The sequence below is a fragment of the Strix uralensis genome, chromosome 4 (assembly GCF_047716275.1).
Source record: "Strix uralensis isolate ZFMK-TIS-50842 chromosome 4, bStrUra1, whole genome shotgun sequence".
Lineage (NCBI taxonomy): Eukaryota > Metazoa > Chordata > Aves > Strigiformes > Strigidae > Strix > Strix uralensis.
This window is the reverse complement of record NC_133975.1, coordinates 2,870,670-2,885,685: the sequence shown is the minus strand read 5'-3', so window position 1 is coordinate 2,885,685 and position 15,016 is coordinate 2,870,670. Positions and strand designations below refer to the sequence as shown.

Sequence of the window (15,016 nt, the reverse complement as noted above, 5' to 3'; positions counted from 1 at the left end):
ATTAGTGCAAAGCACAAGTCCAGTAACAAAGCACACTTCCTATATTTCCATAGCATAAATGCTTATTTATTAAGAGGTATGGTCTTATGCATGGACTTAACTACTTCACATTACACTGAGGATTACACAAAGCAATTCCTTTTGCCTGTAATGCTTTCCCTAAAGCCCTACAATGTTTGAGTGACTATTCTTTGCTTGAGACTGCAGCATTAGAGCTGACATCATCTAGAAATACTACAGTGTCAATGGTGAGATGGCACAGTGACATATTTTATGAAATTAGACTAGCATCAAAGGCAAAAAATAACTACTTTATCCTGTATGATTAAGTTTCATTGAAGGTTGACACAGTGACCTTACAGACCTTCCAGCTGTAAAGTTACTACTTAGCCAAAGAATTCTTAAACTCTTACCGTAGAGAATGTGTAGGAAGAGTCATGTTACACAGCTAGCACAGACCAAAAGAGAACTACGTTATACAATTTACAACTTCTTGCGGTTGGGAGAATGAGCTTCTTCAAGTTTTCTTGCTACATCATTAAAAAAAAATAACCCAAAACCCAAAATAAAACTCTAAAGAACCAGACTGTTGTATCATTTCTTAATGCAAGCCCATTACTACACATAACTTCTTTAGGGCTACATTAGATTTCTCCATCTTTAACTGTAACACATTATTTAATCAATCACTCCTTAGTCCTCTAAGGAATTTCAATCATCATTCCACAATTTTTCCTTTAATATCTTGATACTGATTATGTACAGAAATTATGTTAAAGCACTACAAAACCCCTGTTACTTTCCTACAGCATACTTGCACATGCAGCTTTATTTCATATCGCCCTTTTCTCCCAACCCCAGAAGAAATAAAGCACTGAAACTACATGCTGTTTATATGCCACCAATTAAGTCGTAACTGCTTCCCGGGTTTCTCATGCGACTCTTTAAATGCATTTTGAATTACTTCACCTGAGGCAAGACCTCCCTCCTCCTAAATTCAGGTTTTATTAATTCTGTCAGTTTTCTGATTATTCTCCCCACATCTCTTCTAAGCCAAGTCTCAACCACCACCCGCCATCGCTCTGCACATCACGATCCTCAGTCTTGGTGCTCCTCTGCTCTTCTCCACTCCCTTAACCTCAGCACCTCCTAATCCTTTCCACTTCCCCACCTCCACAGGGAAACCAGCCACAACGCATGGGCCTTCAGCCTTGAGCTTTTAAGCCAAGCACCAGCTAGAAAGCCAACACTGCCTAGGCAGCTGAATGTTCACTCCAAATAGATAGGGACTAAATTCTCTCCACCCTTCCTTCAATTTGGACATTAACAAAGATTCTCTCTTCCCTCCAGCCACTGAATTTTCATAAGACTTGCAAGAATGCTGATATTATTACTTTCATAGCAAGTTTGCCTGAAATTTGTGAACAGGTTTAAGAATTACTTAGGGAGAAAAGAGTGTAATAATCAAACTGCTGTCCTTTCACTGGGAAACAGGGCTGGGGCTTCGGACAGGAACATCTTTGCTTTCCTGAAACTCATGGTATCTTTACCAGTACAGTGAGAACAAAGGGGCGGGGGGGGAATAAAACTAACCTAAAATGCAAAGGATTCCATCAGGTTGAGATTTGCTGCTCTGCGTCAGGATACTCTGAATGTTTCGAAGGCGGCTGCAGCTGCAAAAGAAAGAGAATTCGTCTTTAAGGTCAGTGTTTTGAAGTGCTCAAATTTGGTAGGCTAAAGAGTTGGCATAGCTTATATAATAAAGAAAAAAAGCTAAGTGGACATGCTTCAGCTTGGATATCTTTTGTTTGAAATACATTTAGACCTCATATCAAACCATCCCCAGATTATTAATTTTTGTCCACTAAAAGATGAAGTACATATAGCCCTCAGAGAAGACTACAAGCCGTAACTATCCCTTCTAACCAAGCGCCCTGTTTAACCTCTATAACCTCTAGCAAAAATTTCTGTTCAAGTTTCCTCTCACCAAGCCAGCAACACTCCTTTCTCCACCAAAGAAGTAGAGAGCAAAGCAACATGGAGCAAAGCAACATAGGGCAGGTGATGCCCAAGGAGGAAGTTGATAAGGGAAGGGACTGAGGTAGCTCCGTCACCTCAAGAGGAGTTTGCAAAAGTTGAGTTTCAGCGCCTCCAGCACCATCACATCGCTTCACTCTGTGTAACTACGTTATATGGACACGTCCCAGACCTCTCACAAGATCCAAAAGCATGACATTCGTGTAGGGGAGAGGGGAGGAAGGCACAGAGAACTCTGCCTCTGCTCACAAACCTGCAGGGCCTCATCCACGTCCTCTGTTAATAAAAGAATCATCATCATGCCAGCTGCAGTGTCGCAGTGATGCTTTTGCTTACCACTATCACAAAGACTCAAACGGGTCACCCTGGCTTTCTTACAAGCACATACATAAGCAGAAACGTGGAACCAAGGGAACTTTCAGACAGAAAAGAGAAAGCAATTTTAGTGAGCATTCTCAGATAGACAGCCCCTAACCAGAGGATTTTCTCTTATTAAGCTCCAGGCGCTACAGTTCTGCCTTGCATCTAGCATTACTCTCTATAATTTTATTTAGTCGGTAATGGAAAAATATACAGCAGATACTCTCATTTAACATAACAAAAGCTGAACTCCAGATGACCGTCACTTTTTAAGAAGGATTTTTTTTTCTGCAAGACAAATTAACAAATTGAACTCATACCAGTGGGTTTCCAGTCAGAAAGCAAACCACCGCTCAGAACAACCCTAGATGAATAATACTTAATGCAGTCACAGAAGCAGGAACTTCTTCCGTTCTATACCCAAAGAAATACCTAGATCATTTTCATAAGATGCATGTTGGGGTTGTTTAGTCTGGAGAAGAGGAGGCTGAGGGGAGACCTCATGGCCCTCTCCAACTGCCTGAAAGGAGGGTGCAGAGAGGGGGGATGAGTCTCTTGAGCCAAGGAACCAGCGCCAGGACAAGAGGGAATGGCCTCAAGCTGCGCCAGAGCAGGGTCAGACTGGCTCTTAGGAAGGATTTCTTTGCAGAAGGGGTTGTTGGGCGTTGGAATGGGCTGCCCAGGGCAGGGGGGGAGTCCCCATCCCTGGAGGGGTTGAAGAGTCGGGTTGACCCAGCGCTGAGGGATCTGGTGGAGTTGAGAACGGTCAGGGTGAGGTTAATGGTTGGACTGGAGGATCTTCAAGGGCTTTTCCAACCTGGATGATTCTGGGATTCTGATTCGATTCTGTGATTTTTTTCATGTTACCTCTCTCACGACTTCTGTATTAAAACCATGAAATTTTTCTAAAATGAAGTTAGGGAAAATTATAAGCCTAAAGTATAATCCTCAATAATCCACATTAAAAAGAAATGAAATAATACCAAGTCTTGCCAAGATTTCCATAATTAAAACAAACTGTTTATTATATAAAAGTTTAATTTAGTTGTCCAATACACATCTTTAAGTCAGGCAAAAAATTCAGCTACAAAAGCCAGAAAGCAACATAAATTGTGCTTCTAGGCAACATTTTGTGATATTGTTTTAATACAGATAGAAGTCAAGAAATTTCACTGCTGATATTACTGAATGTGTTTTCTTGTTTATAGTCTTGTTTATGTAACTATGAGCTGTTCAGCTCTAGGAAACAAATGTCTCTCACAGAAACACTTAGAGCTAAATTTACAATCAGCTCAAACAAACAAGAAAGTAAGGTCAAATATCTCTATTTTCATAGTATTTCAAGCCAAGTAAAAAGTAAATAGATTTTTTCAGTAATACTACAATTATCATGCTCTACTTTCTCTGGAAGACAGAATGAACATGCAAAGTTTACAATATAGCTAATCTAAGTGCAATTCTAACACCCACGGTGCGGACAGACAACAGTTGAAGACACTTTTGTAAGTACAAAATCAGTGCAAACAACCCCAGTTTTATTTTTTCCTGTTTTTAGGTTCCCTATTTGAGTTCTGAATCCCTTAATTTTTCTTTCTGCCTGAAACTGCCCAATTCAGACTATACACTGTACTGTATCACAGTCCGCCATATGTATGAATAGAGATTTTGATCCAGTTGTAGATACAGAAACAGAAATTAAAGCCACTGATGACACCAAAAAGACACCACATCAGGTACTATCAGATGCTGTTGCCCATGTAGGTGATGCTACGAAGTCACACACAGAAGCATCTCGGTTGGAAAAGACCTTGAAGATCCTCCAGCCCAACCATTAACCTCACACTGACCGTTCCCAACTCCACCAGATCCCTCACCGCTGGGTCAACCCGACTCTTCAACCCCTCCAGGGATGGGGACTCCCCCCCTGCCCTGGGCAGCCCATTCCAACGCCCAACAACCCCTTCTGTAAAGAAATACTTCCTAATAGTCAGTCTAAACCTTCCCTGGCGGAACTTGTCCACGACAGAAACACTGAACTTTATGCTGCACATTTTAGCAACTTATAATTATTAGTTCTTTAAAACCTAACCTAAAACAGAATTTCACAGCTATCCAAACTTAAGGTTTTGTATCTTATTCTGGAAGATTTTCGTCCCATCATTAAACAGGACCCCAAACCCACTAGGTGAAAGATGATCCACTATGACAAGCTATACAGTGCTTGCATTTTTACACTTCCCATGTCACAAAATCAAGAGTAGAAAACAAACTCTACCCACAGCAATAAGTCTAGCAAACAAATTTGACTTATTTCATTTGTTAGTATGCAAACAAGCCCACAATCATTTAAGGACAAGCTGCAGGCAAGTAGACTTGCTAGAGCCTCTGTAAAACACAAGAAAATGGAAGCAACTTTACGTACAAAGTCCGCATGAGAACAAAAATGCTTCTCAACCTATCTGCAAAGGACTGTCTAAGAGAAACCCAAGCTCCCGAGACTCTGAAGGACAGATCGAAAGGACTGTGAGAAAGCTTGCCCAAGGGCTTCTGCACTGACACAAAAAGCAGCTTCCAGGCTGACTTCTATTAAAAATATTTACCATATCAGAGGATGCATCTTCCTGCTTCTCCTCAGAGTGAGAAAAGAAACTGTCATCAGAAAAAAATATTATGAACACTTCCAATCTGAAGGCACAAGAGGTAGATTTTCAGTCAACTTTTCTCAGAAATAAGATGCAAAAATCCCTCTACTATTTGTGTTCGGCTTTCACTCTCAAGGCAAATCTAAGTAATTCTCCAGCCAAAGACAGGTTTTTCAGGATTGTGAAATACTTTTGAAACCTTTTATACATTATAAACACAGCATGAATACATACCTTGATTTTGCAATCATACTTCCCCCTATACTGATCACTTTTAAAAGATAGAAATGGCTAGAACTCAATTTGACAAAAAACAAATATGGAAACTCCTTGTATGAAACTCGTGGGGAAAGATACCCCCATTTATTTAAAAACATCATTATACGATACAAGATAAGTTATTCCTAAGACCTTTAAATTTTAATTTCACACTAACGGCTTCAACAAAAGGGAGACCTGATCAAATATGCTTATAATTTAAAAGCAAAAGTAGTGTTAGGAGCCTGTGCAACAAGGCCAGAGCAGAGCAAAGCAAAATACACCACGTTTTCTTCTTCTTGAGCTCTGTGAAAGTATTTTCTGATCTGTTCAAGTAAACTGCGGTGGGGGGAAAAAGGGGAAGGGGAACTGGGAGAAGAATGTACTTGCATGTTTGTGCTGGGTTGGGTATTTCTTTCCCTCCTTAAGTTTTGATTTAAGGTTAGGAATTTTACTCTCCTAGAATTACTTTCAGTGTTTTTCACAGAAATTATAACTTTGGTGCACTCCTTAAAAATTATAAAGTTCTCAGATTAAGCTGCCAAGAAATTTCTGCCAAGTAAAGTTGAATGTCAGCGCTACATTTCGTTCAGGAGATAGTCCTGACATAACAGGAAAAAGCGTAGGGAAAATTATATGTTCATTATTTCATAGTAAGATGTATGACCATAAAGATGTTTATTTCAATCTTAATATTAAACAGCCTTCAGCAGAATATTTTCCCTTGCCTCATTTAAAGAAGTGGTTTCTATGAAAGAAATCTTTGAAAAAGCTTCTTCACAGAAATATTTTCAGCGTCATTTCAAGTGTGTATAAATCATTACATTCACAGGCTGACATTAAAAACAGAAGACTTCTGTGTCTGAAGAAAGAGGTTATTCAGAAATAGTGAAGAGAATAATTAGAATTCTTACTACATGCTTTTAAACAATACAGGCTAAACTGTGTATAAAGTCAGAGAAAGAAAATAGCATTTTCTTGCATTTCACATTAAACAAATCATCTGACAAAAACAAAGAAATTGTCCTGGGAACAAAAATCCATGACTTTTCCCGCTTCCAAAGCAAGCGCCCTAGCAAGGGTACTGACTTTTTACTCCTTTTCATTCTACCACAGTAACACAATTTCAAACAAAAAGAACGAAGAACAACCTCCACACAATGGCATAACCCTCTGGGCTTCTGGATGATTTCCTGGAAGATGGTGGTTCTGGATCCACCCACGTACATAACCACAACTAAATTTTACAGTAGCTTGCTGCTTAAAAATCAGCATTAGGTGTGTTCAACGGCACAATTACATGAAGCCCTTCTAAGGAAACCCCAAATTCCTGGACTTCAGCGAGACTTGAACAAGACATGAGCTGCAAGCAAGCTCATCTGAGACAACCACAGATAACCAGGCTGCTTTAGAAGTGAATAAGAAGTTGAAGTAGGTGAAGTGAGAGTTTTTCCTGTGTGCACTTTTGAACAGAAGATGCGATTTCGACATCATCTTAAACCAGTATAAGAGCCCACGGTGCTGCAAGGGATGGTCTCGCCCTTCTCACTTCCTTTGTATCTGCACTAACAATCTTGAAGCCATGTGTCAAGTCGGTTTGGTTTACAGATCCAAACAAACTCCATCCCAGGAACTAAAAAAATAACACTTTCAAACATCAGCAAGCTGATCTGACTGCTGATGAAGGCAGGTCAAAAGGCAAAGCCACATTTTGGTGTGGCATCTGGCAATAAAGTGTGCTTGGGCCAATTAAGAAACTATGCGTTGAGGTACTTGATATTCTGCTAATCTTGGACTAGATCCAAAAAAAGGGGGAAGATAATTGACAATCATTAACTTCTAAGAATTAGTGCTCATCTGTTCACATGTCTTCATACTAATTATGCAAAGTACCTTGCTTTACAACAGTCTAGCCTGTCACAACTTGGTAACAGACACGGCGCTGCAAGCCATGTATGTTGGCAAATAAAGAGGATATTAACAACTGTGCCTTTCTCAATCAGAAAGAACAAATACATTTTTTAAGTAATGCCTCACAGTATTTTGTGTTTCCACAATGCGTTCATTTTTTCTGCACCCCTTGCTGCTAGCTGAATTTATTCTACGCGCAAGCTTCCTTTTCTTGACCTTGTAATCCAGCGCTACTAGTGCAGCAACGATATTAGCATTGATCCCTGATTGATTCCCGATTGATTCCCACAGGCTGGGTTACCATACGGCTGGGACAGCCACAGCTGTGATCAATGTGCAAATTCAGCTGACAAAGGATGCGATTTCACTGTGTTCAGTATGTTTTGCTTCATATTGGCAGATGTTACGCTCCTCCCCCACAAAGGCCAGGCAGTCCTAAAAACCCACACGTGGTTTTTAAGATAGCAGCGAACAACGGGAAAAAACTGAGACACGCCTGGCAAGCTTGTGCAAACCCTCACGTTAGCAAGGCTCATCTTCAGGGAATGGCTTGAAAAGATTCACGCTGTCTACCTAAGACAGACACTGGTTTTAATGTTAAGTACTTGATTTAAAATAAATAAATGAAACGGAAAGATAAAGCAGTTTATTGTTTTCCAAATCTTGTTAACTTGCTGCTACTACCATCTGTTTCCACTCTACCCCCAAAAAAAATCAAGTTTATTTTTCATGGGCCTTTTGTTGACCTCACAATTTCTACCAGAAACATTATTATTGTCTGCTTATATCAGAGTACAGGATTTCCCTGGATTTCCCACAGTCTGACATTATGACCATCTCTAATATATTTGTGAAAACAGAATCCAGAAGTCAGACTGAGTCAAATACTCTCAGAATTTCATTAATTTCCAAAGCAGTGCATTTGAAATTTACTATCTAGCTCAAACAATAATATGACTTCTCAGCTGTTTTTTCTTAGCTCACCAAAATAACTCTGTTTTACTGCTTGGCCCTCACAAAAGACAATGGCATTCACCCACCCTAAAATACATTTTCCATCTATTTTCAAAATTTCTCCTCAATGAATAGAGGGAAATTGACTGTAAATAGGATGCCCAGCAACTTTAAAAACATTTTGCATGTTCAAAAAGGGCTTCTGCTGTGCCCACGGCCGCCCCTGCAGAATCAACATCAAGAGATTTTGGAAGCACAATTTTTGTCATACAAGAAGTGACTGGGGGGGTTTAGTCTGGAGAAGAGGAGTCTGAGGGGAGACCTCATGGCCCTCTACAACTGCCTGAAAGGAGGGTGCAGAGAACTGGGGATGAGTCTCTTTTACCAAGTAATAAGTGATAGAACAAGAGGGAATGGCCTCAAGCTGCGCCAGGGCAGGGTCAGACTGGCTCTTAGGAAGGATTTCTTTGCAGAAGGGGTTGTTGGGCGTTGGAATGGGCTGCCCAGGGCAGGGGGGGAGTCCCCATCCCTGGAGGGGTTGAAGAGTCGGGTCGACATAGCGCTGAGGGATCTGGTGGAGTTGGGAACTGTCAGTGCTAGGTTAACGGTTGGACTAGATGATCTTCAAGGTCCTTTCCAACCCAGATGATTCTGTGATTCTGTGATTCAGCAAGTAGCAAATATTAAAATTAAACGTAAAGAAAGAGATTTCAATGCTGTGTGCATTTTACAGGACCAAATCCCCTGCTTCTTGACTTTAAATGGACAGCGATACTCAATTCTGTATTTCAGAGACCTCAAAGCACACAGGAACAAGCATGAATCTCTCCTTACCAAACGTTTGGGGCTACCTGATGCCATTTGCAAATTACAAGCTTGTTCAGGATCTTTGGCACTTCAGCACATCTGAACAGGAACACTATTTATTAAGAAAGCACATCAGTATTCATACTAGTATTTTCTATGACCACGGGATAGTGCAGCCCGCTGACATACTTGTTTACTGTCAGCAACTCACAGATTGGCCCTCACCATCAGCTCAGGGGCTGGAAACAAAGTGATGTTCTTCCATGGGTGCAAACAAATGACAGGTTGCCCATCACCTACACACACATACAAGCTAGTCAGACGTCCAGCCTTGATGCACGCTGTGTTTAATGGGCTGATATACGAACACCAAGTCTGTATTTTCACTTTCTTAAATTGCAGCGTGTTATCGAGGACACCAACTATTCCCCCTCAAAAAACACTATTACCTGACAAAATGACAATATTTGAAGAAGTAGGAAAGACTAGTAGCTCCAGTGTAATTCTTCTGCCATCAGTCGATCTCTGATCAGAAGGACAAGGCAAGTGTCCAGCACTTCAGCAGAAATCAGAAGTTAAGGGACGGTGCCTTAAGACTAAACGGACTTTCAGAGCCCATTCCTGGGCCACAAGCGCTGCAGCCACAAAGCACGAAGCCAGATGTTTTGCCACCAGTTCAAGCTGAACGAGAGCAAAGGGGTAACTTCGGCTGAATCTCCACAGGCAGCCAAGTTAACGCAACAGCTCTGCTCCCCTCCTTGGCAACTTTTCCTTCCCAAGCACTTATTCTACCTTCCTATCCATATCAACCACATAGTCCCACATCCCTCTTAACTTTGGCCACAGCTTAGCACTCAGCAGACACCAAGTCACCTTCCCTAACATGGTAGAAACCCATCCGTATGCAAGGAATGGGGTTTGTTTCTCTTTTTTTTTTTTTCCCCTCCTTCTGTACTTCAGCAAGTTAAATTAGCTGCCTCTTTGCATAGCTAAAATACAGTGCATTCCTTAAAAAAAAAAAAAAAAAAATTGGTGAAACAGTGCTATTACAAAATCCTGAACCTCAGTATAATTACATAAGGAACACATGGATACAAATTGTTAATCTTTCAACAGACACGTCCCCTGCTAAAACTGGTTGGGAAACCACAACAACTCTTCCGTCCCCACACCACCATGCTCCCAAACACCCCACCGACTGCTCCTCTGAAGCCGTAGGAAAAAAGCCACATACTAAACCATTATGCAATTAAAATCAGAATGGTTTAGAGGATGATAGTATTAGGCGTATAGGCACAGAGGATGTAAAAATTAACCCAAGTACTCATTTTGCATTTCCCCACATAGATACAGAGAGAACCAATCTGTATTATGTTACAAACATGGGTAGTTAATAACGAGGATTTGCCTACTCTGTTTTACTTAAAGGTAACGCAAACTGGGGGGGTCCAGAGCGCTACCAAATACAACAAATTTACACTGATTTTAGATAGTGATATCTAACAAAAGCATTTAATAGAAATTTTTTTCATAAATGCATGTATTCTTAAGGACAACATTCACCAGCAGACACAGACACATGAAACATGACATCACCTTCTAAAACGACAAACACTTTTTTGGGCAATACTCTTAGCTAAGGGATTTTTTTTCTTTTTATTTACAAAACCATTCTTTACTTGCTTTTGTTGTTACAACGCCGAGGGTCGCTGTGATAAATGCCAGCTGCCAACACACCATACTGCAAACCAAAACTCTGAAGTATGTGGAAGAACTCCAAGAATTATCTCTGGCCGTTTCTCTATTCTTTATATAGTCTTAAGAATTTTTCCATTCCTGTTTGGGACTTGGGGGCAGGGGGAGGAGGGTAACGGATTGTTTTGTTTTAAGTTATTTTTATTAACTGCCTGGTATCTGGTGACTGCTTGGGAAATTTATTGCAAACACTGGCCTCCCTGCCTCCATCTGGCCTGAAAAAAAAAAAGCTGCACAAGAACAAATGTTGAGGAGGAAAAAAATTAACGGATGACACGCCTCCTACAAACACGCCCAATTACAGATGCTGTCTGGATCTCCCAGTGGAGCTCAAAAGCTTGCAGATGTTCACAGAGAGCCTGAATGTTCTCATTGCAACTCTAAAACAGGATCTCAGATTACAAAAATCACTCATAAAGAGAGAGGCTTCAGTGGAAACCATTTTCTCTTTCAGCTTTTTTTTACCATCTTGGTATTGTGTTACTGATCATGAATTTTTAGATACTTTCCAGCTATAAACAAATACTAAGCCCTTTCTAAACAAATAAGATTAATTTATTCAGTGAAAAAAATATTTATAAAGGTCACTTTTCCCTCCCCTTTAGGATTAATTCAGTTTCGAACTGCAGGCAGAGAGGGAACATAATCATCACAGAACAGCCATGTTCATGTATTTCAAACAAACAGAACGACCTCCATTTCTCTCTCACAGTGCAGAATTTCTCATTTCACAGGCATATTGTCCGAGAAGTGGAAACATTTTTACTCCCTTCTCACACCAAATATAAATTTTATTAATTTTTTTTTAAATTAAAAATCTACAGCAATCATAGACCCACTTTAATACTCAGGTAGCTTGACCAGCTGTTTGTCTCCCATTTGCGTGCAGTGTCCCAGTTCCTCTATTATCTGACTTCACACTGATGAATACTTCCATGTATTGTGCTATAACTACTGAAAGCATCAAGCACTTCAGTTCCTGGGTTGTTCTTTGTGATAATAGAATCACAGAATCCTTTAGGTTGGAAAAGACCCTTAAGATCATGGAGTCCAACCGTTAACCCAACGCTGCCAAGGCCACCACTAAACCATGTCCCTAAGCACCACATCTACACGTCTTTTAAATACCCCTGGGGTTGGTGACTCCACCAGTTCCCTGGGCAGCCTGTTCCAGTGTTTGACAACCCTTTTGGTGAAGAAATTTTTCTTAATATCCAATCTAAAGCTCCCCTGGTGCAACTTGAGGCCGTTTCCTCTCTGCAGACGCTTCAGACAATACACTGTAGCCTAATACACACAGGAGTGCACCTTAAGTCTTTAAAAGGAAACAGAGCTCTAGCAACCTAACAAAGCTCAGCCGACACCCGAGCTCCCACAGAGCCAACGCTATCATCTAACATGTCCCCACACCCCATCTCTTGTCAAGCTCTATCCCCCATATTTCTGAAGCTCAGAGCACGTTATTGCCTTCATACCCTCAACAGGGTCTCCACAAGCCACCCAGCAAGTGCCCCCACAAATACACAATCTCCTTTCTCTCCATAATCCCTCAAACCCTCCCAAATCTCTGCTATCCCTACCCTAATTCAGCTTTCCTACCTTTCACAAGTCTTTCTTCCCTACTTCCAAGGTAGCCCCACACCCATCCGCTCCCAAACCAGACCCAGGCTCAGGTCCCCACAGTCCCAAACCCCCTCTCTCCAATCCAGCCCCTCTCCAAGGTCCCCAAAACCTCTCTTTTTGTCTCCCTGCCCCCAGTCCATCCCCCACACCCTCCTCCCGTGGGATTCAGGATTTGCCAATCCCTGCACCCACAAGGTCAAGTCAGGCCCCTGCCTGCCATCCTGCCAAGGCCATCAGTGCTTCTCTCCCCACAGCCACCTGCAAAATTCGCCTGCCCCCCATGATGCCCCATCCCTTCTCCCCATAGCCCCAGCCCCTCAAACGCTGCTCCTAATGCTCCAGCCCCCCACAATCACCCCAGCCTCCTTAAGGGCTCCAAATCCCCCTGCAATACCCCCCAAAACTCCTTGCCAGGCCCCCAACACCACAAAACCTCAGTGTCCCCAACCCCTCCATTCTAGCCTACCTCAGCCCCCCCAAAGCCCTCAACTGCCCCATCCTTCCCACCAACCCACCCCAACGCCCTTAACATCCTATTTTCCTCCCAGGCACCCCCTTCAGCGCCCACAGCTCTCTGAACACCCCACTTCCTCCCACACCAAATCCCTTAACACCCCCAACCCCTCCCCATCAGCTCCCCCCAAACCTCCGCACCACGCCCCCTCGCCCTTAACACGCCATCCCCGCTCCATCCAGCCCCTTCAACACCCCCGGCCCCTCAGAGCCCCCCAACACCCGGCCCCACCCCACCAACCCCCTCAGCGTAGCCCAAAGCCCGGCCCCGCCCTGTCAGCTCCTCAGCGCCCCCCCCCTCATCCTCAACACCCTTCCCCGCCGGTTCCCCCCGCATCTCCCCCCCCGGTTACCTGACGAAGGCCTCGGCGGCCCGGGGCCGGCGCGGTGAGGGGCGCGGGGGCGGCAGGAGGAGCGCGGAGCGGCCGCACAGCGCCATGGCGACGGCGACGCGGCGAGGGGACGAGGCAGCCGGTACCACCGCGGCCGCTGCGCCCCGCCCCGCGCCGCGCGCACCACTGCGCCCCCCGCCGCGGGGGGGGACGACGCGCCACAGTGTGCCCTCTGCCCGCGCTCTTCGCCTTCTCGAAGGCGCAGGATCCAGCCCGACTTGCTTCTCTATTCACACGGAGCCGGGGCGGGAAGGATTCTACGGCTGACAGACAGCTGGGCGTAAATATAGCGGGGGATACGGGTGGCTCCCCCCTCCGCGAGGCATGGGCTCGTCCAACTCCTGCCGCCCCCCCGCGCACGGAGCCCCGGCGCAGCGCTCGTTCCATCCCCCCCCCCCACCGCTCGTGGGCGCGTCCGACCCCACCACAGACACCCCCCCCCCGCCGTGGCGTGGGCTCATCCGACCCCCCCGAGCCATGAGGGGCGGTAACACGGACGCCACGGACGCCCCCGAGCTATGGGGGGTGGTGACACGGACCCCACGGACCCCCCCGAGCTATGGGGGGCGGTGACACGGACCCCACGGACCCCCCCGAGCTATGGGGGGCGTTGACACGGACCCCCCCGGACCCCCCCAAGCTATGGGGGGCGGTGACACGGACCCCACGGACCCCGCGAGCTATGAGGGGCGGTGACACGGACCCCACGGACTCCGCCGAACTATGGGGGGCGGTGACACGGACCCCACGGACTCCCCCGAGCTATGGGGGGAGGTGACACGGACCCCACGGGCCCCCCGAGCTATGGGGGGCGGTGACACGGACCCCACGGACCCCCCCAGCTATGGGGGGAGGTGACACGGACCCCACAGACCCCCCCCGAGCTATGGGGGGCGGTGACACGGACCCCACGGATCCCCCCGAGCTATGGGGGGCCGTGACACGGACCCCACGGACAACATGGAGCCGTGAGAGGCGGTGAGTCGGACCCCCCGAGAACTCCACGGGGCGATTTGACACGGACCCTCTGGAGCCCCGAGGGGCGGTGTGATACAGACCCCCCCCCACGGAGCCCCACAGAGCCCCGCGGGGTGGTGACATGGACTCTTCGGACCCCCCCGAGCTATGGGGGGCGGTGACACGGAGCCCACGGACAACACGGAGCCCCACAGGGCAGTGTGACACGGACCCCCCCGAGCTCTGAGGGGTGATGACACGGACCCCACCGACCCTCTGGAGCCCCACAGGGTGGTGTGACACGGACCCCCCCTAACTCCACGGGGCGATTTGACACAGATCCTACGGACCCCCTGGAGCCCCAAGGGGTGGTGTGACACAAACCCCCCCATGGAGCCCCACGGAGCCCCGTGGGGTGCTGACATGGACCCCCTGGACGCCCCGAAGGCCTGTGGTGTGACACGGACCCCACAGAGCCCCGTGGGGTGATGTGCCCTGGCCTCCCCCAAAGCACTGCCCCCCCCAGCCTACAGCACACCCCCTATGTCCCCCAGCATTGCACCCCCATGTAAATGCCTCCCGACTCACCATTCCTGCACCGCCGGGCCCCAAAACTGCAGCAGCCCCACCCAGGCACCCCTCTGGGGTGAGTCGCCAGCACCCCCACTATCTCCCACAGTCCCTCTCTTGTTCCTCCCCCCCCCCCCCCCATTACCCCCCCTTTCCAACCAGCATCATCTGCACATGGCCCCCTCTGTGCTGGCCATGTCCTGGTACCAGCACAACCACCCTCACTGACACCTTTTA

General features: G+C 45.8%; 1 protein-coding gene and 1 non-coding gene across 2 annotated transcripts in view; one reads left to right on the top strand and one right to left on the bottom strand.

Annotated features, from left to right (window-relative positions):
- Positions 1–13,330, bottom strand: part of DNAAF9 (dynein axonemal assembly factor 9) — an 84,625-nt gene extending 71,295 nt beyond the window's left edge. Inside the window, exons 1-2 of the mRNA XM_074865425.1 lie at positions 13,214–13,330; positions 1,594–1,673 (exon numbers count right to left, since the gene is read on the bottom strand). Coding sequence (XP_074721526.1) covers positions 1,594–1,673; positions 13,214–13,299 — 166 coding nt within the window. The 5' untranslated portion in view covers positions 13,300–13,330. The remainder of the gene's footprint in view (positions 1–1,593; positions 1,674–13,213) is intronic.
- LOC141943637 (U11 spliceosomal RNA) lies at positions 8,354–8,461 on the top strand. The gene has a single exon (XR_012629019.1). It is a non-coding gene; the product is annotated as a U11 spliceosomal RNA (small nuclear RNA).
- Positions 13,331–15,016: the final 1,686 nt, after the last annotated feature.